Source organism: Macrobrachium nipponense, chromosome 12, assembly GCF_015104395.2.
Source record: "Macrobrachium nipponense isolate FS-2020 chromosome 12, ASM1510439v2, whole genome shotgun sequence".
NCBI classification, from domain to species: domain Eukaryota; kingdom Metazoa; phylum Arthropoda; class Malacostraca; order Decapoda; family Palaemonidae; genus Macrobrachium; species Macrobrachium nipponense.
In genome coordinates this window covers 44,636,782-44,659,824 of record NC_087205.1, presented here as the reverse complement: position 1 = coordinate 44,659,824, position 23,043 = coordinate 44,636,782, and the positions used below count along the sequence as shown (strand labels likewise).

Sequence of the window (23,043 nt, the reverse complement as noted above, 5' to 3'; positions counted from 1 at the left end):
CTCTTAAAGGTATTAGACAACAAATACTCTACTTTATTAAACAGGCCAACCCAGATTCAGTCCCACACGTCCATGACATCCGAACAGTGGCTACCTCCATTAACTATTTTCACAATATGAATTTTGAAGACCTGAAGGAATATACGGGTTGGAAATCTCCAGCAGTATTTAACACCACTATCTCAAGAACTTACAGGCCCTTAAATTCTCAACAGTGGCTGCAGGGAGCATAGTCTCCCCTGAATGACAGTCTCATCAACTCCTTCCCTTAGCCCCTTTTTTGTCAGTCCTTTTTCCCTTAAATACTCTCTCCTTCCTACCTGCCTCGCTCGTATTCCCTGCCAACCCTCTCTCTTCCGGGCCGGGCTGGTTGCTTTGCCATCCCGTCACTGGAACATGTACATAGTGTTGAGATCATATTGGTATCACTGACCTGTCTGTACATACCTTTTGTATATTGCTTCAGATACCATTCTATTATATTGTTTTATTATTACTAGTTTTAAGCCCTAGTTTAAGTTCTAGTGTAATTAGTAAGTAAGTTTTCCGCCTTATTACAGTGCATTAAATTTATTCTTTAAGTGAACCTTAGGTTTCATTATCCCTTTTACATACTTGTTTGGTATCTGTTAAGCTTGGATGGAAATTCTCTGATACTTTTTCACCGGCAGACACAGGTTGAACCCAGAAAAGGGATTTTGACAAAGGAAAAATCTATTTCTGGGGGAAGACCTGTGTCGCCCGGTGAAAAGTTCCTGTAGCTCACTTTTCTAAGTATAAATAGATCCTAAATATACCAGAGAAAAAGCTAGCATGGTATGCTGAAGTTACTACCCTCAGCTTGAACACCCCAAGTGTGTCGGTATAAGCACTAGGGCGAGTGGAAGCCACTACTCACAGGTCTTCTGCCAATTAGAGGATTCCTCTTCAAAGTCCCTCCCACGGCAAGAGCCGTTACAAAGGCTACTCCCCTTACCTTCCGCTCGCTCTCACTACTACTACTACTACTACCCGCCCGCCATCTTCATTCCTGGAATAGACACCCAAGCTTGGACTGGTTAAGGGTGGGGAAAGAAGAAGGGATGGGTTCACCGGGCGACACAGGTCTTCCCCCAGAAATAGATTTTTCCTTTGTCAAAATCCCTTTTTTATGTGTATGTCTCAGATATAGAATCTAAGACTAAGGGAAATTACCCCAAAAATAGAACAAAGATGAACGGTGGCAAACACAAATCACACTAAACATATAAAAAAAGGTAAAAATAATGCTCTTTTAATACTAAAATCAAAGTAAATAAAATAACCACTAGCTTCAGGAACATTCAGAAGCCTGCACAAGTTTTCCTCAGTAGTATAGTGGTGGACTATGGCACTTTAGTCATCATAATCGAGGAGGAGATCCATCTCATCCTGTTTTGGGCTCATATGGGTCCGTAGTGGAAACAGAGCCCTCTTACTCCCTGGTTCTTTTATGGAATATTCTGCTTTGGAGACGAGCAACACAATGCACCAAGTCCTTCAAATCTTTAGATTTTTGTTCCGTCAGTATATTAAAGCCAGAACACTTGGGAGGAAGGCTGACAGCAAGGTTGAAGGTTTTACGGTTGTAAGCTTTCCTTCCTGGCATAAGTCTAACCCTCTTAGGCAATGGTTCATTATAACAATCAGCCATGGAGAAGCCCTCCATATACGACACACTATAGCTGAAGATTCTGGCATCGCTGAAGTTCATATCCTTTGACTTCCTGCTCACAATGTGTTTGTACATTGCACCAACATCCACAAAATCTTTCCCCTCCATTTCCACAATAAGGAACCCCTTCACTGTGGCACTTTTGATGAGATGAATGTAGTCATGCTCCGTCTCAATGGTACAATTTCTTCTGAACTTTTGCTCAAGGAGATCAAAATGCCCATCACAAGGCTTGTAGGAGTGTCCTGGCACAAGGAAAATGTGATCTATATTCAAGCACTTCTTTTGGTGGATCCAATGCAAGCACATCATCACAATATTAATGTTTTTATACTGGCCATTACAATTGTCAGAAAACAACACAAGATTATTTTGATCACCACAATTTTCCTCTATGTTGGGCACGAGGCAGCTGGCAATTTCCACACTGCCTTTTCTAGCTGTAGCCTCATCCCACATGAACATAAACAACCTTGCAATTATGATACGTATTATAGATACAAAAATTGTATGTCCATAATTTCCTTTTGTAATAGACCAAATTGGTTGTCCACTTTGGAGTAGGTAGTGTCTGTTGTAGATCAAAACACAAGGCCAATGTCTCATCCACTTTGTAATAAGAGGAATCTAAGCAATTGGTGAGATTTTTTTTCTTTTTTGCCAGTGTTTCATGCTTCCACTTCACAAATCCTGTCCTCATGACCCTTATCCTCCTTCATATCCTTGGTCTTGGCCTTGAATAAGTCATACACACTGCATGTATCTACCTTTGTAGTTGGAAAACAAATGTTGAATTCAGTATTGAAAACATGGTTTTGATATGACAGTTTCACTTTTTCAACCATTGGTTTGGTCTCCGTGTTTTCGGAATACAAGATGGACACCTTAGTTAAGTTGATTTCTTGGCTCCAGTACTTCTTCTCTGGTGCCTTACTTCTCGTGTAATGTGATGAGACAGTTGGCAACATACTGATGTGCTTCCTAACACATTCAAGCTCTCTCCCTCTGATCTTTGTCCTTGATTGGGGCCTTCTTTTATCAGGGACAGGAGTGCCACTAATGGTTATTTTCTTCAGCACATTTCTAACCCTTTTCTCTTCCTCACTGCACATTTCTAAACCTTTTCTCTTCCTCACTGCACATTTCTAAACCTTTTCTCTTCCTCACTGCACATTTCTAACCCTTTTCTCTTCCTCTGCACATTTCTAACCCTTTTCTCCCCCACACTGAAGATACTAAGAAAACCTTTCTTACAAACATTATATATACAAAAACTGTTTGTGATCTCACTGGGGCCTCTACCCCTAAAGGCTTACACTGCCTTCTCCCTGGTAATGAAGTAATGAATTTGCAAAATAGGCAGACTAATACGATCACTTCCTACTTTCTGGGAACATCCATCATTACCAGGAGTACCAACTTTTCTAGCTTTCACTTTTTCCCTGTAAAATAACTGATGTATTCCCTACCGCCATTACGCAGTTTTTCGATATGTGCTTCTTCCAATCACCTTCTTTTCTCACTCTTTACAGCCATTCAAAGACTCAAAAATTAACATTTATCACATTATCTTCACTATCCCAGGAAGATGACATACTGTAATCGCGATCATTCATTTTACTATTATCACTTATAAAATGCCGATGAATTGCAGTTATAATATAAAATGACGATGAATTGCAATTAAAATACAACGGATTCGCAGAGAATGCTAGCAAAACCATATTGAACTTAAGGCTGTCACGTGTAGGGTTTGTTTTGATGTGGATACCAAGGTTGCATTGTATGTGAGCACTAGTTGGCCTGAGACAGTAACGTTCTCTTGATTGGCTGGGCATGCTTACAACACACAGTGGAAGCGCTGTGATTTGCCCACTTGTGCCTGGACAGCTTGGGCGCCGATTGGTTACTGTAACACGAGGCTTTGTGTCCAACTCGTCTGTGCTATATGCCTGATGCAAGTAAGGCAGGAATTCTAATTTCTATAGCATTGACACATTGAGGAGAGAAGGAGAAGAGAAAGTTAAAATATTATTGTATGTATGAAAAAGCAAGAACAGTTCACAGAAACAAAGGGAATTTCACAATAAATTTAACAATGACCAAAAATGAAAACAATCAAGTAAAATACAGAAACAATAAAAAAAAAGTCTTAATTGAGCCAGTGGTCACAGCGCCGAGTTAAGCCTGGGTCACACATTAGTGATTTCACCAAAAAAGAATTGTCAGCTGACCTCGACTCTGGCGATTGCACCAAAAAAAGAATTGTCAGCTGTCATCGACTCCATGACGACTTCTGCAAGGAACCGTTACAGCAGCATTGTGGAAGTTGAGATGAGATTGTGTATTTATGTAGTTGTACACGCAAGTCACTGATGATTTAGGCCACCCACATTTGACGGATTTTACAGGACAGCGGGTTCCGTGAAGGCATGATGATTTTTTATGATTTATTTGCAATTTAGTCATGTGATTTTGAATATTCTGACTTACGTAACGATTGCACTGAATCGTGATCATGGATGCCACCCCACACACACACTCACACACACACACACACACATACATATATAACCAGGCAATGGCACTATAAACCCTATGAGGATAAAAGGCCCATAAAACTATTTTAACGTTGCAACCATGTATTTCAAGCACTTCGTTCTGTGCTCCTGATCATTGGTGAAATATGGACATACGATGCCTTACAAGAGTATACAGGCAGTCCCCGGGTTACGACGGGGGTTCCGTTCTTGAGACGCGTCGTAAGCCAGAACTTCGTGAAAAATCCTAAGAAAACCTTACTTTTAATGCTTTGGGTGCATTGAAAACTATGTAAACTGCATTCTTATTGCATTTTTCATCAGAAAAACCTTCAAATATTGATTATTTTGCATTTTTGGTGTCATTTTTCATCTGCCAGATGAGCGTTGTAGGCGTCGTAACCCTGGAACATGCGTCATAACCCTGGAAATAATGTCTGATGAATATAATTGAGAAGCGCCTTAACCTCGGAACGTCGTAAGCCGAACCCATCGTAACCTTGGAACTGCCTGTATATACAAAATCATATGCAGGTGTGGCAGTAAGTCTGTTGGTGACCCAGGAATGGTGGAAATTAGACTATTCCCTGGTGATTTTTGGCCTTATTAATTCCCTTCTGGTGACTCGTCTGGTGGTCAGATGTTCTTGGACAGCTGCTTGAGGATTAGTTCGTCGATGTCATCCAATTTCCAGTGTCCTCCTGACAGGTTCATATTGTTGGTTTGATTGATGATAGCAGATTCCAGCATTTTCCTTTTGAACGGACTGCTACTTTTGAAAATCAGCTCCGCCCCACTCCAGTTAACAGTATGGCCTTTGTCCCTAACATGTAGGAAAATCCCTGAGTTCTCTGATCTTTTGTGTTCTGCTAATCTTTGTGAGATGGATCTACTGGTTTCCCCAATGCAAATCTTATCACAATTGCTACATGGTGTCTTGTAAACTCCAGTTCCTTCTCCTCTTTTGTTTAGGTACACGTTAATGAGCGAACTCCTGATGGATTTGGGATAATGGAAAATAAAAGGATTATTAGACCTGAGGTGCTCTGTGGCTCTTTGGATGTTTTCACCATGGAATTTTTATTTTATTGCTGAAGTCTATCATCTATTTTGAGTGGGGCCTGTGCAGTATATTGTATTCGCTTTATTTATAGCCTTCTTGATAATGTATGGTGGGTAGAGCAGTTGCATTAGATGTTGGCGGATTGTGTTGTATTCTTTATGTACGTACCCATTTGAACATATTCCAAGCCCCCTGAGGAATAGGTTGCACCCGACCATGATCTTTTCATGGATACATCGTGGTAACTTAGGAAGTGAATATATGAAACGGCGAAAGTGGCTTTCCTGAGTACTGTGAACACACATCTATTCTGCTCTCTTATGATTAGTACGTCTAAGAACAGCAATTTCCTATCCTTTTCCCATTCTATTTTTAATTTTATAGTTGGAACTAGCGAATTTAGTTTATTAAAAAATTCATCGAAATATCCCCAGCTATTATCTCAGTAAGTAAAAATTCATCTACATATCTGAGCCAGACCATATTGCCGGGTTTGATAGAGGAAAAAATTTCTGCTTCAAAATATTCCATTATAGGTTTGCTAGAAGGGAGGTTAGGGGACTGCCCATGCTACAACCAAATTTTTGTTCATCAAAATTACCATTGAAAGAGAATACGTTGTTAGTTACAGAGAGGTTGATTAGTTTTATTATTTTGTCAATACCAAGAGGAAAATGTTCTTCGTATGGTTGTAACTTCCTCTTTAGAAACGACAACACGTCGGCGGTCGGGACTTTGGCAAATATGATTCGACATCAAGGCTGAGCAATTTTATGTTATTTGCTGGGAAATTTAAACTGGTAAAAGACATTCATTTTTTGCCCATTATGGAAAATCAAAGTTTACTTCAGATTTTCGGCTTCAACCCAGCCATCAAGCACATCTTTAGACTGTAAGGATGGCTAGTGAATGGGTTATACAAGGAAGAACCAGAAAAGTTTCCCTCAAGAATGCCCACAAGAACAAGTTTCTCCCAAAATGTACAGCTTCACGCGATGGACATCAACTACAGACCCATTTCTGGACTCCATCTGCACATTCCTCCAAGACAGAATACATGCCATACATCAAGACATCTATGTGATAAGAATAAAAAGAAGCAAGTCGGCCACATTGCTTTGCCTCCTGTGCAGGAATATCTTTCCTATTTTGTGCTATTGAAAACTGTGAAACCCACTCCAGAAATTTACGCAATAAATTAAAAAAGCTAATTAGGAACAGCATATGGAATAATCTTGGCCTACCCAATAATATGCTGAATCTTTAACCATCCCCTCACCGCATAAGAACAGATGGTCTTAATAAATCTTGGCATTTCATTTGCTCTAAAACCAGGTCCCGAGAGTAACCTTAATTTCTTAGTTGCTTTTGATAAACATTTTGCAAAAAACAACTATGACAAAAAAGATGCATGTCTCAAAGGTATTTTGTTAAATATCTTGGAGCAAAACCAACAAAAATTCGCTCCCGAAAAGATTCCAAAATGCGTTAATATGATTAAGAAAAAGGAAGGATATCATAATCACAAAATCGGACAGACGGGAAAATAGTTCTATTAAGATAAGGGGACTTACATCAGTAAAGTTCATGAACTTTTAAATGACACTGAGACCTATGGTAAATTAACGAAAGATCACACTACAAACATTGGTGCCCAATTTAACAGTTCAGTCAGAACCATAGGGGATATTAAGAACAACATAGAATTACTAGTCACTCAAGAAAATCAACCCTTCTTTCCCCTGTTTTTATGGCCTCCCAAAACTCATAAAGATGGGATTCCTCTACGGCCCATAATATCTAGCAGGGGCTCTTTCATGTATGAAATATCCAAATGGCTTGCAGACCTGTTATCACCTTTTCTAGGAACATTCTCATCCTCCCATATTAAACATGCAGAGGATTTTATAAAAAATTTTAGCAGTTTAAATTTCCTAGCAAATAACATAAAATTGCTCAGCCTTGACGTCGAATCATATTTACCAGATTCCCGATCGCCAACATGTTGTCCTTTCTTTCTAAAGAGGAAGTTACAACCATATGAAGAACATTTTCTTCTTGGTATTGACAAAACAATAAAACTAATCAAACTCTATGTAACTAACAACGTGTTCTCTTTCAATGGTAATTTTTACAAACAAAAATTTGGTTGTAGCATGGGCAGTCCCCTATCCCCCCTTCTAGCAAACCTATACATGGAATATTTTGAAGCAGAAATTTTTTCCTCTATCAAACCCGGCAATATGGTCTGGCTCAGATACATAGATGATATTTTTACTTACCTAGATGATAGCTGGGGAGATTTCAATGAATTTTTTAATAAACTAAATTCGCTAGTTCTGACTATAAAATTTAAAACAATGGGAAAAGGATGGGAAATTGCTGCTCTTAGACTTACTAATCATAAGAGAGCAGAATAGATATGCGTCCACAGTATACAGGAAGCCCACTTTCGCTGTTTCAATATTCACTTCCTAAGTTACCACAATATATCCGTGAAAAGATCATAGTCGGGTGCAACCTATTCCTCAGGGGGCTTAGAATATGTTCAAATGGGTACGTACATAGAGAATACAACACGATCCGCCAACATCTAATGCAACTGCTCTACCCACCATACATTATCAAGAAGGCTATAAATAAAGTGAATACAATATACTATAGAGGACCCACTCAAAATAGACAAATTGACTAAAGCAATAAAATAAAAATTCCATACGATGAAAAAATCCAAAAAGCCACAGAGTATACCTCAGGTCTAATAATCCTTTTATTTTCCATTATCCCAAATCCATCGGGAGTTCACTCATTAACTTATACCTAAATAAAAGAGGAGAAGGAACCGAAGTTTACAAGATACCGTGTAGCAATTGTGATGAGATTTATGTTGAGGAAACCGGTAGATCCATCTCACAAAGATTAGCAAAACACAAAAGATTGTGCAATATGCATCAGAGAACTCGGGGATTTCCCTACATATTAGGGACAAAGTAGCTGTCTGTACAAAAGGAAAAGGCTGGAGTCTGCTATCACTCAAACCAACAATATGAACCAGTCAGGAGGACACTAGAAATTAGATGACATTGATGAACTAATCCTTTCGCTCCTCAAGCAGATATCCAAGAACATCTGACCACCGGACGAGTCGCCAGACGTGAGTTAATGAGGCCAAAAATCACCAGGGAATAGTTTAATTTCCACCCTTCCTGGGTCACCAACAGACTTACTGCCACACCTGCATATGCTTTGTATATATGCTCTTGTAAGGCATCGTATGTCCATATTTCAGCAGTGATTAGGAGCACAGAAGGAAGTATGCGAAATATATGGTTGCAATGTTAAAATAGTGTTTTATGGGCCTTATATCATTATATTACACTGTTGTATTACAGTAAAAAGACACACACACACACACACACATATATATATATATAATATATATATATATATATATAAAAAATCTATATATATATATAAATATATATATATATAATATATATATATATATATGTATATGTGTATATATATGTATGTATGTATATATATATATATATATATATATATATATATATATATATATATATATATCTATATATATATATATATATATGTGTGTGGTGTGTGTGTGTGTGCTGTGTAGTGTGTGTGTGTGTAGTAATGTATGTATGTAGTATGTATGTTTATGTATGGTATGTATGTATTGTATGTATGTATTGTCTATGATTATATACTATTATATATATTATATATATATATCATATATATATATATATATTATATATATTTGTTTTTACTCTTATGAAACATACTTTGGCCTTAATTATGAAATGTGTTTTAACATCGAAATCGTATGTTATGTTGTCAGTTGGTGAATTTTGAACAAAATCCTGTGCAGTCATATGGTATCACTTGTAATCATGGCTTTTAAATAAGCTCATTAATTATCTGGCTCTAATGCACCCCAAGTATATGACCTTAATTGGGTGGAAGATTGGTATCATTAAAGCTGTACTTTAATTTCCAGTCTGCCATTATGAACCCTCTATAAAAATTATGCTTACAGGCCGAACCTTATAAACATAATCATGTGATGAATGTTAATATACCTGGTCTAGGTACCTATGTATGTAGGAAGTGGAACATAGAGATTATTTACTGTAAATAAATCATTAAAACTTTTTAATTGAAAGTTGTATAATTTATTAGTGTTTTATGTTTTTGATAAATTTTGGGGTTTAATAAAAATTCAGAATAAAAATAGATTTTAGTGGAACATTATTTCTTTGTGATTTATATCCTTTTTTATTTATGGTGTACTAAATGTTATAGTGTACAAGGTTAAGAATGCAGTCATTCAAACAAAATTTGTTGATGTCTTGATAGCATAGTAGATCTAAAGGTTGTAAGTTCATAACCTTAGAAGTAAGTTGATTTAACCCTTAATGGACACATTGATCCTTGGGAGTTGTAATAACAGGTTTTGGGTGGTGGACTGATTGATCCTGTAGTTAAATTAATTTACTTTATTTTGTAAAATTATAATTACTGCTCACACAATATCAAAACAGATAAGAAATAAAAGCAGTAACAAATTCTTAGCATATTTGTTGAAAAATATTTACGTAAATTTACCAAGAACGAAGATTCAGTAATTTTTTTTTTTTTTTTTTTTTACTTTTATATGTTTTTTCTAATATTTCTTTGCAATTTTCTTTGTAAAATTACAATTATGTGCCATCAATTTTGAAAGAATCGGACGGGAAAGAGGTGCCAATACGTTTATACCCCGTAAATTTACTTATGGAAACTTTTATACTGACTTAAGATCATGAGGTTGGGCATCTCAGGACTTCAGTAGTGCTTGTGACTTGAAGGGGGGAATGTTCTGCGTCTCTCTCACGTGACGTCCTTTTGTAAATTTGCTCGTAAATATACCAAGGTGTTGCTGTTGTTTTTTGTTCTTGTCTTTTACGATAGTATGACGGTTGCAAATGTAATTTTACAAAGAAAATTGCTAAGTAGTATTAGAAAAAAACATATAAAAGTAAAAAAAAAATTACTGAATCTTCGTTCTTGGTAAATTTACGTAAATATTTTTCAACAAATATGCCAAGAATTTGTTACTATTATTTCTTATCTGTTTTGATATTTTGTGAGCAGTAATTATAATTTACAATATAAAATAAATTTATTCATTAGAAAAAACATATATAAGTTGGTAAAATTTACGATAGTCTTGTAAAAGAGGCACCACAAGGGGTTGTAAATGGTCATTTTCAACTTCTCGTGGAAGAAAATTATTTAGAATTTTTTTTCTTTCACCATGTACATTTGCTATTTTCCTCTTTCCAATGTGTTTCTTTGTAAATTGGCGGACCTCAAAGTTTACCTGGCCTGTGGAGCTGCATATAGATATATTTATCCATCCAGTAAGGGTTAAGCAACATTAAGGTAGTCATGAATATCAGAGAAGAACTGGTATCCAGAGTATAATTAAGCCTTTGAATGTGTTTTATAGATCATTTTCCTTTTTGTTGGTAGCAATCCAAGCACAGGCTGCATTGGGTCAGCAGCTGATGAGAAGTCCATCAACCCCAGCAGGTAACCTTGGGCCACCTCACCATCGAATGTCCAATGCCAATCCTACTGGTACCCTCCAACAACTCCTGCTCAACAATAATTCTCCTGCCACCTCCCTGCACCATCACCATAAACCAGGTAGGGTGGCACCTAGGTGTTTGGATAAATATTTAAGAATTTTTCATTCATCAGTAAAGATATATAGTAGTAGATACTGGAATGAATGATACCAGAAAGTGGTTTGCATGTCAATAAGGACTTTGCTCACTAATCTGTTGTGCATACCTGTCAGTCCAGTCCATATACATTGTCTTGTATTTACATGCTTTCATTTATCTCGACTTTTGCATCTGTCTTCCTGTTTGTGTGAAACTTGTAAATCAATTTTCAACCTATTCCCTTCGTCCAGTGGATTTGAAGTTTTGCATTGTTACTCAATCATGGTGACAATACAACCTTACATGATCAGTAGGACTGCAGTGTCCTGTAGTGACTGTACAGTGAACTCTCCCAGTATCTCAGGATTTATATGAAACTTAAGATATTTCATACTCTTTTGACCCTGTAGAATAAGTTAATAACTACCGATTATTCAAACCATCTTTGGCTCAACAGGATATAGGCAGTCCCTGGTTTATCGGTGGATCAGTTAATGATGGTCCGGGTTTATGAGGCTTGTCTAGCGCCATAATGTGCCGATTTCCAGTTATCAATAAGAGTTTATGGTACTATATATAACATACCTAACAGAGGCCTCATTAACCGATTTTCTGCACCATTAACTGATATCAGCACCATAAATGCCATAAATCGCTGAGTTTTGGTTAGTGGCGGTTTTAGCTTATCAGCACCCTGCCAGTAAAGGAACCCTTGCACTAAAGAGGCCCATTTCCTCTCACATGAAGGTTACTTATCTAGGCAGTGCGACGATATAGCAGTGGAGTCCCCATTTGGAGTCCTTTTTCCTAACTATGCGAGGTACATTGATTATATTTTCATGACAGTAAAGGATAAAAATTACGCCACAAAATTAGCCAAAGTATGTAAAAACAATTCCCCCTAAATTTCACAGTAGAATTCAGTGAGGAAAACCCCTTTCCTAGACATCAGCAATACACAAACAAAGCAGAAGTTTGACACCAAAGTCTACATTAAAGCAACAAATGCGGGGCAGTGCCTTAATGGCAATGGGGAGTGCCCATCAACTTACAAACAATCTGTAGCAGGTGCCCACATGAAGAAAGCTATAATCCACTGTTCCACTTGGTGCAAGGCCCACTTGGAAATTGAGTGCCAAACAGGTCTTTACAAATAATGGATTTCAAGATAAACTGATTGAGGAAGAGTAATAAGAAGAATCGAACAGTTCTACACCAATGAAACCAGAAAAACAGTTAATGACGATAAAAACATCATCATTTATCTTAAAACCGAATACAGGCAGTTTCCGGTTATTGATAAGTGAAAATCCCGGATAACCGAAAGTTGGGCTGATTGGAGTTCGGTGTCGATAACCAGAAATTGGTGCTAGACAAATGCCATAAAACTGGATCGCGAATAACCAAAGCTGCCGATAACCAGGGACTGCCTGTACAATGATAGATTTGAGGAAGAGAAAAAAGCAATTACCGCAAGCATTATCAAGAGAGGAATAGCATCTAAAACCTCTTCAAACAGGTTGATGTATGCATTTATTGCAAACTCAGTTTGACAGGTTCTCTCATAATGAGAAGCAATACCACCCTGAACCCAAACAAGGAAAAGAGTACAAATGTCGTTTACTGCTTTAGCTTTTCAGAGAGGGTGTGTCAGTCCATCAAAAAAATGTATACAGTAATACCTCATCAGTCCTACACGATTCGAGTTATGCAAATTAACAATAGTGCAGACTTTTCATTGGAACCTAACCAATTATCACGAGTGAGTTTTTCACAGACACGCAAATGCAAAAACATTTTCTAGTTTTCGGAAGTCCTTGTAAAAGTGTTTTTTTAATTTTTTTTATTTATTGGTTTGTTCATGAAACTTACCTGTCAGATATATATATAGCTGTATTTTCTGAAGTCCGACAGAATTTCAAAAACTTCCGGCACACGCAGTGGTCGGCCAGGTGGTTAGTACCCATTCCCGCCGCTGGGAGGCGGGTATCAGGAACCATTCCTATTTTCTATTCATAATTTTTCTGTCGCCGGTGCTGGAAGCACCTGTTTTCAGTACCTCCGTCTTAGGATTTTGGAAACTTCATTGCCGCTAAGTATCCTAATTGTCTCTTAATTTATTTACTTGGATTTGTGGCTAGGCATACGCTATCTTGAATTTGATTCATTTTTGCATAAGATATCTGAATCTAGTTAGGCTAGTTTCAGAGGGTGTTGTCTGCAAAGATAGGGTGTGGCTACCGAAAGCTTCGGTAGATCCGCACTTGATATGCACGAGGGGTATGGGTCTTGCTTCTTTGTTGAGATTTGTCTTGTAAGGAGTGTGAGACTTTGTCTAATTCCGTAAGGAAGACGTATGATTCGTATGTACGCAATTAATCAGTAAACATGTCTAATTCCGTAAGGAAGATGTATGATTCGTATGTACGCAATTAATCAGTAAACATGTCTAATTCCGTAAGGAAGATGTATGATTCGTATGTACGCAATTAATCAGTCTACAAAAGTCAGGGTAGTGAACCTGCTAACCTTCCTGTAGACTTTATTTTGCCTAACCCTGTAGTATGGCCTACGAGTTATGAATATGTCTGCGAGAGGTGATCGCTCTCCTTCATTGTTGTGAAGAGTGCTACTTCTGTCATTGCTGCTACTAACCCTGTAATGTTGCCTTCGGGCCCTAAAACAGTGTCTGTAGAGGTTATTGCCCTTTCTCTAATACTCTTTCGATTCGTAACTTAGAATCGAAAGTGCTTGCTTTAGAGAGCAATAGTGAAGTGGCTAAGTGCAGTGACAGTGCCCCTTTGTAGTGGAGGGTGCGTCAGATCGGCCCTATTTCGCCTCTAGGCCGGGACCTCTGCTTGACTCCCAGGAACAGGGAGAGAGCATGTCGAAAGCCGAAGGAGGGTTACGAGGAACCCCCACCGATCTGACGTGCCTTCGGCAGACCTGAAGATACTCCCAGGCTGCCAAAGTGCGTGCACGTGCACGAATCCTGAAGGATTGCTTCTTGTCCTCCGAAGCGTCCTCCCCGCGCAGGGGTTGGAGCTTTCAGAAGGACTCGCGCCCTCTAAATAGAAGCTTTATAGAAGAGGACGCTTCATGTCCTCTCTCTCTCTCTCGTTATGCGTTTCAGTGAGAAGTAAGAAGGCGAACATCGCCTGATTACGTGTACGTCTTTCCACTGAGAAATACAAAAAAGAAGTCTTAGTAGCCGGACGCTTTTGAGAGCGGACATCCGAGCTTTGTTACTGTGAGAATAAGAAGGCGTTTCTTCGCCCCTCGTATTCTCACACGATCAACCCTTCTCCTGAGACTGCTTTGTGCAGTCGGATTTCTCTCCGAGATGTATCTCGCTCTTCCCTGAAGGCAGTTTCTCTCTCTTGTTTTGACGCCTGTCAGGAGCGTGACGCTTTTCTGCACGCTTCCTTTGACGCTCGGCTTGGACGGGATGCTCGGATGGACGCCAGGCGCATGCGGGTGCACGCCAAGCACGCACCAGTGGACGCCGAGCGCGCGCGCCAGTGGACGCTGAGCATGCTCGCCAGTGGACGCCGAGCGCACACCAGCGCACGCCAGGTGTGTCGCCTGGCTGAACGTTTCTGTTGAACTCTTCAAGCTCTTGTTTACGATTTGGGCCTCAAGAATTTCTACCTCTACCTTCGGTGATACCTTATACCTCACATGCAAAGAATGTGAAGTAAGCAGTGCTTCGGAGGAAGCTTAAAGTGAACAGACAACTTCGTCTTCGAAACCCAGCAAGACCTCGGGTTTCGTGAATTCTAGAGGTCTCTGTCAATATTATATTGCTTTTTGCAAAGGTGGATGGAGTTAAGGAAAGCTCAAGGGAAGATCTCGTTTGCTCTACCGCAGTCAAGACTTTGCGATAAGGCAGTTACGGGTTATGTAAAAGCTCGACGTCCTGCACGTCAGGACTCTCGGCAACGTTCAGTAGGATTCTTGCAAAGGCACTCATCAAAAGGATGCTCTTCAGGAAAGCGCAAGACAGGACTTCCTTTGCCATACTGCCAATAAATTTTAAGCTTTAGCAGGCATTAGTTGTGATACGGGAGAGGAAGCTGGTTGGAGAGTTTCTTCCTCTTCCCAGGATAATTTTGCAAGCTTTTTAGCCCATCTGAAAGGGTTTTTCAGATGATAGATTTTGTTAGTTCCTTGTCGGGACTACGCTGCCGAATTGAACATCGTCATTCTACCTGCCGTAAGCCCAGTCTCTTTAACAGGATTCTTGCCCCTTCCTCGTTTGAGACGGGAATCGGAAAAATAAAATGCTCGACTTCCTGGATTACGTTTTGTCAATTCAGTGACTTTCCCCCATTGACAATATACTATCGTTTTGTCAAGTAAGTGGGTATCCCCTCATTGACAAAATATCTCTTTTGTCCCGTAAATGGGTTAGTTCTCATTGACAAACATCTCATTAACTTTATATTGCGTAAGCGGATAAGCTCTTATTGACAAGATTCGGAAGAGCTCTCATTCATCATTCGCAGACTCGTACAAGAAATAGACTTGTAGACTACGTCAATGAACGCTTATATCCAATAACATAAGAAGCTTGAGCTGTCTGCTTCGATTCTCTAAGTTTTGTTCATGAAACTTGCCTGTCAGATATGTATGTAGCTGTATTTCCGAATTCAGCTATATATATGTCTGCCAGGTAAGTATGAACAAACTTTATTGTAATATAATATCATATTTTGCCTTGCGTTATTTACTACTGGTTGGTTCAAGGTCAATATACGCTTGCTGTAGTTACCTCTTCAGATGGTAACCGAGAGGTCTATTGTCTGTTATTTTAAGGACATTTAATCGTTACTCCCTGCAGCCTTCCAGGAGTTTCCGATTTATCTTTTACCGTTGTATGGTAGTGTTATGACGAGGCTTCAAACGCCTTCTATATATTTAGCGTTTTCTGTTTCTCTTAAATATACCAGCTTGAGAGTCTCTTTCTGCTCAAAAATAACGGACCTATTTCTTCGTAGAATAGGGTAGCATGCAACCCAGGCATAAAGTTAAGAGACGACGATCGTAAGCTGCTGCTGTGACTGTCCTCCAGTCCAACCGAGCCAGTACCAGCTCGTGCGCTGTCATGCGCGGTAGGTTACGTCTCTCTCTCCTGCGGGATTGACTGACTAACAGTATTTCTGTGCTGGTGGTTATGTATCTCCTGCGGGATTGACTGACTAACTGTATCTCTGCCCTACAATCACGGACTTTAGCCTAAGATTGAGGGGATTTCTTACATGAATGAATAAACATTGCATTCGTTTTGCCTTACTATGTTCAACAGAGATATCTCTTACTCCTTTCGGTGCTCGTTACCGCACGGTATAGGACTACGAGTCTACCGCAACATTGCACTATTATATGCTCTCCTGCTTAGGCAAAGCGCAGCCTTATTAGGGAAGTAAACATACTGTGTGAGGGAATGGATGAGCTTGCTGGGGACCATTTCCTTCCTAAAGAAGTTTGTTTCCCTGAATAGACTGCAATTCAGATCTCTACATGTTTTTCCTACCGGGAAACTGAAATTTTATTCAAGATCTAGGAATGATTCTGAACATCTCTCAGTGCGTCAAGTATCACCTGAGGTGATAGAAAGAAGGTGCCGGACATCTGGAGAGGGTTTCAGATGTCCTGGATCATAATCTGAAAGAATGGAAGCAATTCGGTCGTCCCTCCAGTCCTCGAAACGCGAGTTTTTGGGAACCAGTGGTCCATATCAACTCTGATCTTCCACAGCTCTCTCATATCTTAGGAAGTATCTTCTCTCGGTCCCTGTTCGGGTTTACGAGAAAGAGTCTATTATAACAACAGGCATAGAATGTAACGATCCTCTAGAGGTTCGTTACAGGATTGCAAAAGTCCGTATGAATCGTCTCGATCGACGGCAGCAACTACTGACTTCCGAGTGGAATCTTTCTTTAGAAGTATGTTGAGAGTTGTGGAGACTTTAGGGACGTCCTTTCATTCATCTCTTCGCTATGTTGTGGACGAATAGGCTTCTTCTTCTCTGCTCCCTTATTCTTGATCCGGGAGCGGTACCATTAAACGCCATCCTATGATATTGAATGGGGATGGATGTTTAGTCTCTTTTCCCCTTTTTCAAACCGACTTAGGAAAATGTATAAGATGATTTATGACGTCACAGGGAGCGACAATGACGCTGATCGCCCCATGTTGGCCTTCAAGATCCTAGATTACACAGGAGGTCATGTCCTCCTAGTTCACTTTCCAAGGACCTTTTCCGAGAGAGTCGGTCTACTCTAACACGAAAGGTACCTATAACCTCTCCGCTCTGAGTCTGACCACGTTCAGACTATCGAAATGTTGACAGCATAAGATTACCGTCTTCCCTTTCCGTTTGAAGAATGGGATAAGCTGGCAGTCACAACTATTAAAGAATACGCAAATATGTTGTTGACGGCCTTTGGGCTCAGAGATTTGCTTTTGTCAAACAACAAAGCCCTTCACGATCTTTGAGTTCTGTGGAATCTCGAAACTCGCTCACCATCTACTTTTTGTCTCACCTGTTTTCTCGGAGTCAGACACTCGTGCGAGATCAGGCGACATATAGTAGCCCTGAGTTTCTTGTTGACGAAGTCGGTTGCGTTAATACACCCCCGATGATTGTTTAACATGAGACCAGGTTGGACTGTCAGGCATTTGTCCTTCAGGACTGAATCGCCTTTTGCTCCTCGCTCCTTTCTCCTGGCACCAGAAGCTCGAGTCAGGAGTTGCTCAGGAGTTGATTCGCTAACGACGTTGGGTTGCGTTGATACACCCCCCAAGGTTTGCTTAGCTTGAATCGCCCAGGCAGTCCAGACACTATCCTTCAGCGAAGAATAAGTGCCTATGGTCTTAGGGTGGGGTACAGCTTTGCTGTCCTTGATTCGTGTGACTGGTCAACTGGTCGGTCACCTGACTTTAGTACAGACGGACTGACTGTGCATGTCCAGATCGAAGCTTTCTATATGGAACTTAGACGTAGTCTGAAGTTCTTGATGTCAAAGCATTTCGAACCTCTCCTTTTGGTTAACTTATTGCACGTGACCAGAAAGGCCTATTTTCTAACCACTCTAGATACGACAAAGAGGGTTAGTGAGGTTTTAAGCCATCGTCAGAAGTTTTGGCTTTAGGGAACACAATGCGGTGTGTTCGCTAAATCTTCCGTTGTGGCCTAAGAATGGAAACCCGTCTAGTCCTTGGTCCAGGAGCTTGGAATCAAGGGATGGCAAAAGTTATTGGGCAAGAGCCAGAGAGAGTCCTGTGCCCTGTCGGGTCTCTCAAGTTTTATCTACATAAAACTAAAGAAAGTCGAAGTCCTTCAGACAGTCTGCAGTGTTCCGAAAAAGACCAGACTTGCCCATATCAAAGAACACCCTGGCTTTAGTGTTAAGGAGTTCTTTCAAAAAGGCTCCTTCATTGTGTTTGCACAAAGATTTGAAATCTTTTGATCTGAATGCTCACGAGGTGAGGGCGTGGCCTCGGAAGCATTTCAACAGAGCATGGCACTCAGTAACTTACCGAGTACAACGTTTTAGCGAAGCAACTCTCTGTTCGCTTCACACTTCCTGCGGGATGTGAAGACGGCATATGAGATCTGCTCGCTAGGGCCATACGTGTCTGCAGACACAATCTTGGGGGCAAGAAGTACCACTCATCCTATCCTGTAGAAAATGGTTAGGAAGAGCTCTTAATTTAGTTATTGAGTCGCCGCCAATGGCGACTTCTTAACTCTTAAGCCTTAGTTAAAACACCTTAACTTTGGCTAGGTTGGTCAGGTGGTGATATATATATATATATATATATTTTACTTCTTAGCCCTCATGGTATGGTCAATATGGTCTAGCCACATTGTGGTCACGCCCCCGTTGACAGATCATCTGGAGTGCACCAGCTTTATAGGTCTCTACCTCGCTGGCAACTCTAGTAAAGCAGAAGCAGACTTGGGTGACAGTAATCACGAAGTCAGCTATGCTAACAGGTGGAACCAAGATGTAAATCATCTGCATGCATTTGTTTCCCAAAATCCTGTTATTCTGTCCCTTCCCACCTCCAAAGGTGGGATTCAGCTATATATATATCTGACAGGTAAGTTTCATGAACAAAATGATATTGTTATGATACAATAAAGTTTGTTCATACTTACCTGGCAGATATATATAATCAAGTACCCACCCACCTCCCCTCAGGGGACAGTGGAAATAAAAATTATGAATAGAAAATGGGAATGGTTCCTGATACCCGCCTCCCAGCGGCGGGAATGGGTACTAACCACCTGGCCGACCACTGCGTGTGCCGGAAGTTTTTGAAATTCTGTCTGACTTCAGAAAATACAGCTATATATATATCTGCCAGGTAAGTAAGAACAAACTTTATTGTATCATAACAATATCATTTTTCAAGCCTATGTGTAAATTAACATTAAATAATAATAATAATAACTCTCTCTCTCTCTCTCTCTCTCTCTCTCTCTCTCTCTCTCCCCCCCCCCCCCCCCTCTCTCTCTCTCTCTCTCTCTCTCTCTCTCTGTCTTTTATTGAGATGAGAGAGTTTTTATGGTACATGCATATACGTACTCTGATTATTAATATTTCAAATAGTAGTATTAGCAATAATAATAATAATAATAATAATAATAATAATAATAATAATAATATCTCTTAATTACAAAATTTGTATGCAATAGTATTTTAAAGGAATAAAATAACCTTTCCATTTCACTCTTACTGACATGAGAGAATTTTTATGTGTATGTTTATCAATATTTTAAAGTAATTATAATAATAATACTAATACAGTCAACCCCCGTATTTGTGGACTCCTCTATGGGACTTATTTGTGGGAAATTCACCTATTCGTGATATTTTTCTATGAGAAATATCCACAAATTACCATATTTTCATATCAATTTCATCATAAAATGGACTTTTTGTGATAAAGCTATTAAAAAACCAGGTATTAAAATTTTTAGTGGGTTTTCCTCTAGTTTTAACTAACAAAATATGCAGTTTTAAGCATTTTTGTTGGGGTTCTAAGAATTCGCGGGTTTTAGCGAATTGCCGGGGGTCTGGCACGCATCCCCCGCAAATGCGAGGGTCCAGTGTACTATAGTAAATTCACATCAACCGTGCATTTGATGTCTAGGCCAGTTCCTTACGACGCTCCTGATTGGCTGTTGAGAAGCCAATCACAAGACTGGAAACTCTCAGTCTCTCTCGAGAGTTTACATATGCAGGACATATGTTCCACCTCTCCTGAGGGATACTATTTGAAAGACATAATCCTCAGGAGAGGTGGAACATAGATCCTACCCATGTGAACTATCGAGAGAGATTGACTGCCCAGCCCTGTGACTGGCTTATCAACAGCCAATCAGGAGCATCGTAAGGGACTGGCCTAGACATAAATTGCACGGTTGATGTGAATCTACTATAGTAATAATAATAATAATAATAATAATAATAATAATAATCATTATCATTATTATTATTATCATAATGTGGCGCTGTGGCAGAGTGGATTAGGTTGTCAATGGACTGGTTAAGCAACATTGGGGCTGATCAGTCGTTGGATTGGTGACCGCTCATCTCAGCGTTGATTCCTTGGGAAAGGATCTTTACCATAATTTCCTCAGTCTACTTGGCTTTAAATGATTACTTATTCCCTAATGGGGTAGGGTCCAGCTATGGGTTAAATAGTAGCAATGATGGAAAGAAATCAAGGGTTAAATGACAACGATGTAAATGGAACCTCTGGCAACAGAGGAGCTTCGTCCTGCAGATAGGTATGCAGCCCAATGGAAGGGGAAGGTGGTCAGGTAGGAGGTCGTCATCCAGCAACTGACCAACACAACGACAGTAACGAACAACCGGAGACAGGATCTACAGAAGCAAACCAGAAGAAGAAATGGGCAAGAGAAGAAATTAAGGAAATATGGAGATGCTACATCAGAAGCAACCCAACGGAGAGAGGATATAGAAGAAGGTTGGTCACCATCTGGAATGAGAGGAATAACTCCCCCCAAACAGAGCAGAGGCTGGCAGACCAAGTAAGGAACTTAAAGAAAAAGAACTGGCTCTCACCAACAGAAAAAGAGGAACTGGAAAGGGAAATGACACGGCAACAAATTACAAGATGACGAACTGAGAGATGATACCACAGAGATGACAGAGATGATGAGGTATCAAACAACAACACCACGAAGAAACACCAACAAAATAACAGAAAGGATGGAATGGGTAGAAAAAATAAGACAATGAATGAAGCCAGATACAGAGAGAACAAAGATCCCCTCCATGAAAGCCTACAACACAAAGAAATTGAGGCAGAAAACAAGTGAGGTCAATGAAATAATGAGAATAATACACACTACCCATATCCAGAAACAAATAACCTGGCATATTTAGGAGCAAGACTAGTAGCAGAACTCATGGGGATACGAATACCAACACCACCAGCACAACCAACCCAACAGAAACCAAAACCGCATTCACCTTGGAAAAGGAACCTGGAAAAGCAAACAAAGCACATAAGATCCAATGGTACATGAACAGGAATAAGGGATACCAACAGAACAAACTTTTTGGAACCAACCAGAAAAGACTAGAAACGGCGCACATAGTAATAAAAAGTGATGGACTCCTAAGGAGGGAGGGTTCAACCCTGAACCCCACACTATAAATACCCCCCAGTCGAATTGGAGGACTGTGATAGACAAAAAAAAAAAAAAAAAAAAAAAAAAAAAAAAAAAACAAAAAAAAAAAAAAAAAAAAAAAAAAAAAAAAAAAAAAAAAAAAAAAAAAAAAAATTAATAATAATAATAATTACATAATGTGTATGAAAATGTTCTTTCCCCTCATCTTTAGTTTTTAACTTCCAGAGAAACTCAAAGCCAGGGCTGTCAAATGTGTTAATGTGACAGGTAGGGAGAGTGTTGCCAACTAGCAGCCAACGATTTTTAAGTAATTCTGTGTGTGTTTGTGTGTGCGCACGCACATTTGTCTCTAATAATTCATAAATACATTCACACTCTTATATAAGGACAACTCATTTCTCTCTCTCTCTCTCTCTCTCTCTCTCTCTCTCTCTCTCTCTCTCTCTCTCCAATTTATCTAATTTTACCTTCACCTTATCTAATTTTACCTTCACCTTCCAGAACTGTATATGTGCCATTCTAAAGCATAGGCACATAATCAAGAGTTGTATTAGTCCAAGTAAAAAGCATTATTTGTTCATGAAAAGGAATTTCAGGATCAAGGAAAAGAGCCAGAATAAAGAATTTCTTATAAGAGGTTTAAAAGACTTCTAAAAATAATAGACCGGTCAGTGGGGGGAAAGAGAGATAAAGTATGTGTATGTTACCTTCCCACTCTCCTATATTTTTACATCGACTATTTATTTCTTTTTTTAAGGGTAATATATTAAGCTAACTTTTAAATTAAATGACAGTAACTTTACTTTCATTTAAAAGTTAGCTTAATTCTTAGGGAGCATGATTAGCGTCATAGTATTTAGTGTTCAAACTCTATAAGTAAGCATTTATTATCATTTTTGAGTCCAAATAAAAATCACTGTTTGTTCGTGAAAAGGAATTTTAGAACAAAGAAAACAAAACGGAATAAAGAATTTCATAAAAACTGGTTGAGAAGACTACTAAAAGAAAGAAAAGAGAAATAGTACATGCAATATTTACATACAGTAATACCGTGAGATATGAGTATAATTTGTTCCTGGACCAAGCTCACAAGTCAATTTGCTAGTATCTCAATTCAATTTTTCCCATATGAAGTAACTGACATGCACAAAATATATGCAATAAATGATTACTGTGATATGAAATAAAATGTGGTTTTATTATGAGTTCTTACGTTAAGCCAGACGATAGCAACTAGCAGAAGTGTGTGCAGAGGAGGTAGGGAGGAAGGGAGGGAGGGAGAGAAAGTTGGACGGTACCATATTTAATACTGTTCCTTTATATTCTTCGTA

General features: G+C 39.3%; 1 protein-coding gene across 8 annotated transcripts in view; it reads left to right on the top strand.

Annotated features, from left to right (window-relative positions):
• Positions 1-23,043, top strand: part of LOC135224510 (myb-like protein P) — an 871,197-nt gene that overhangs the window by 770,409 nt on the left and 77,745 nt on the right. For all 8 annotated transcript variants that reach the window (XM_064263552.1, XM_064263551.1, XM_064263553.1 and 5 more), the window contains one exon: positions 10,838-11,014. In XM_064263552.1, the coding sequence (XP_064119622.1) occupies positions 10,838-11,014 (177 nt within the window). The remainder of the gene's footprint in view (positions 1-10,837; positions 11,015-23,043) is intronic.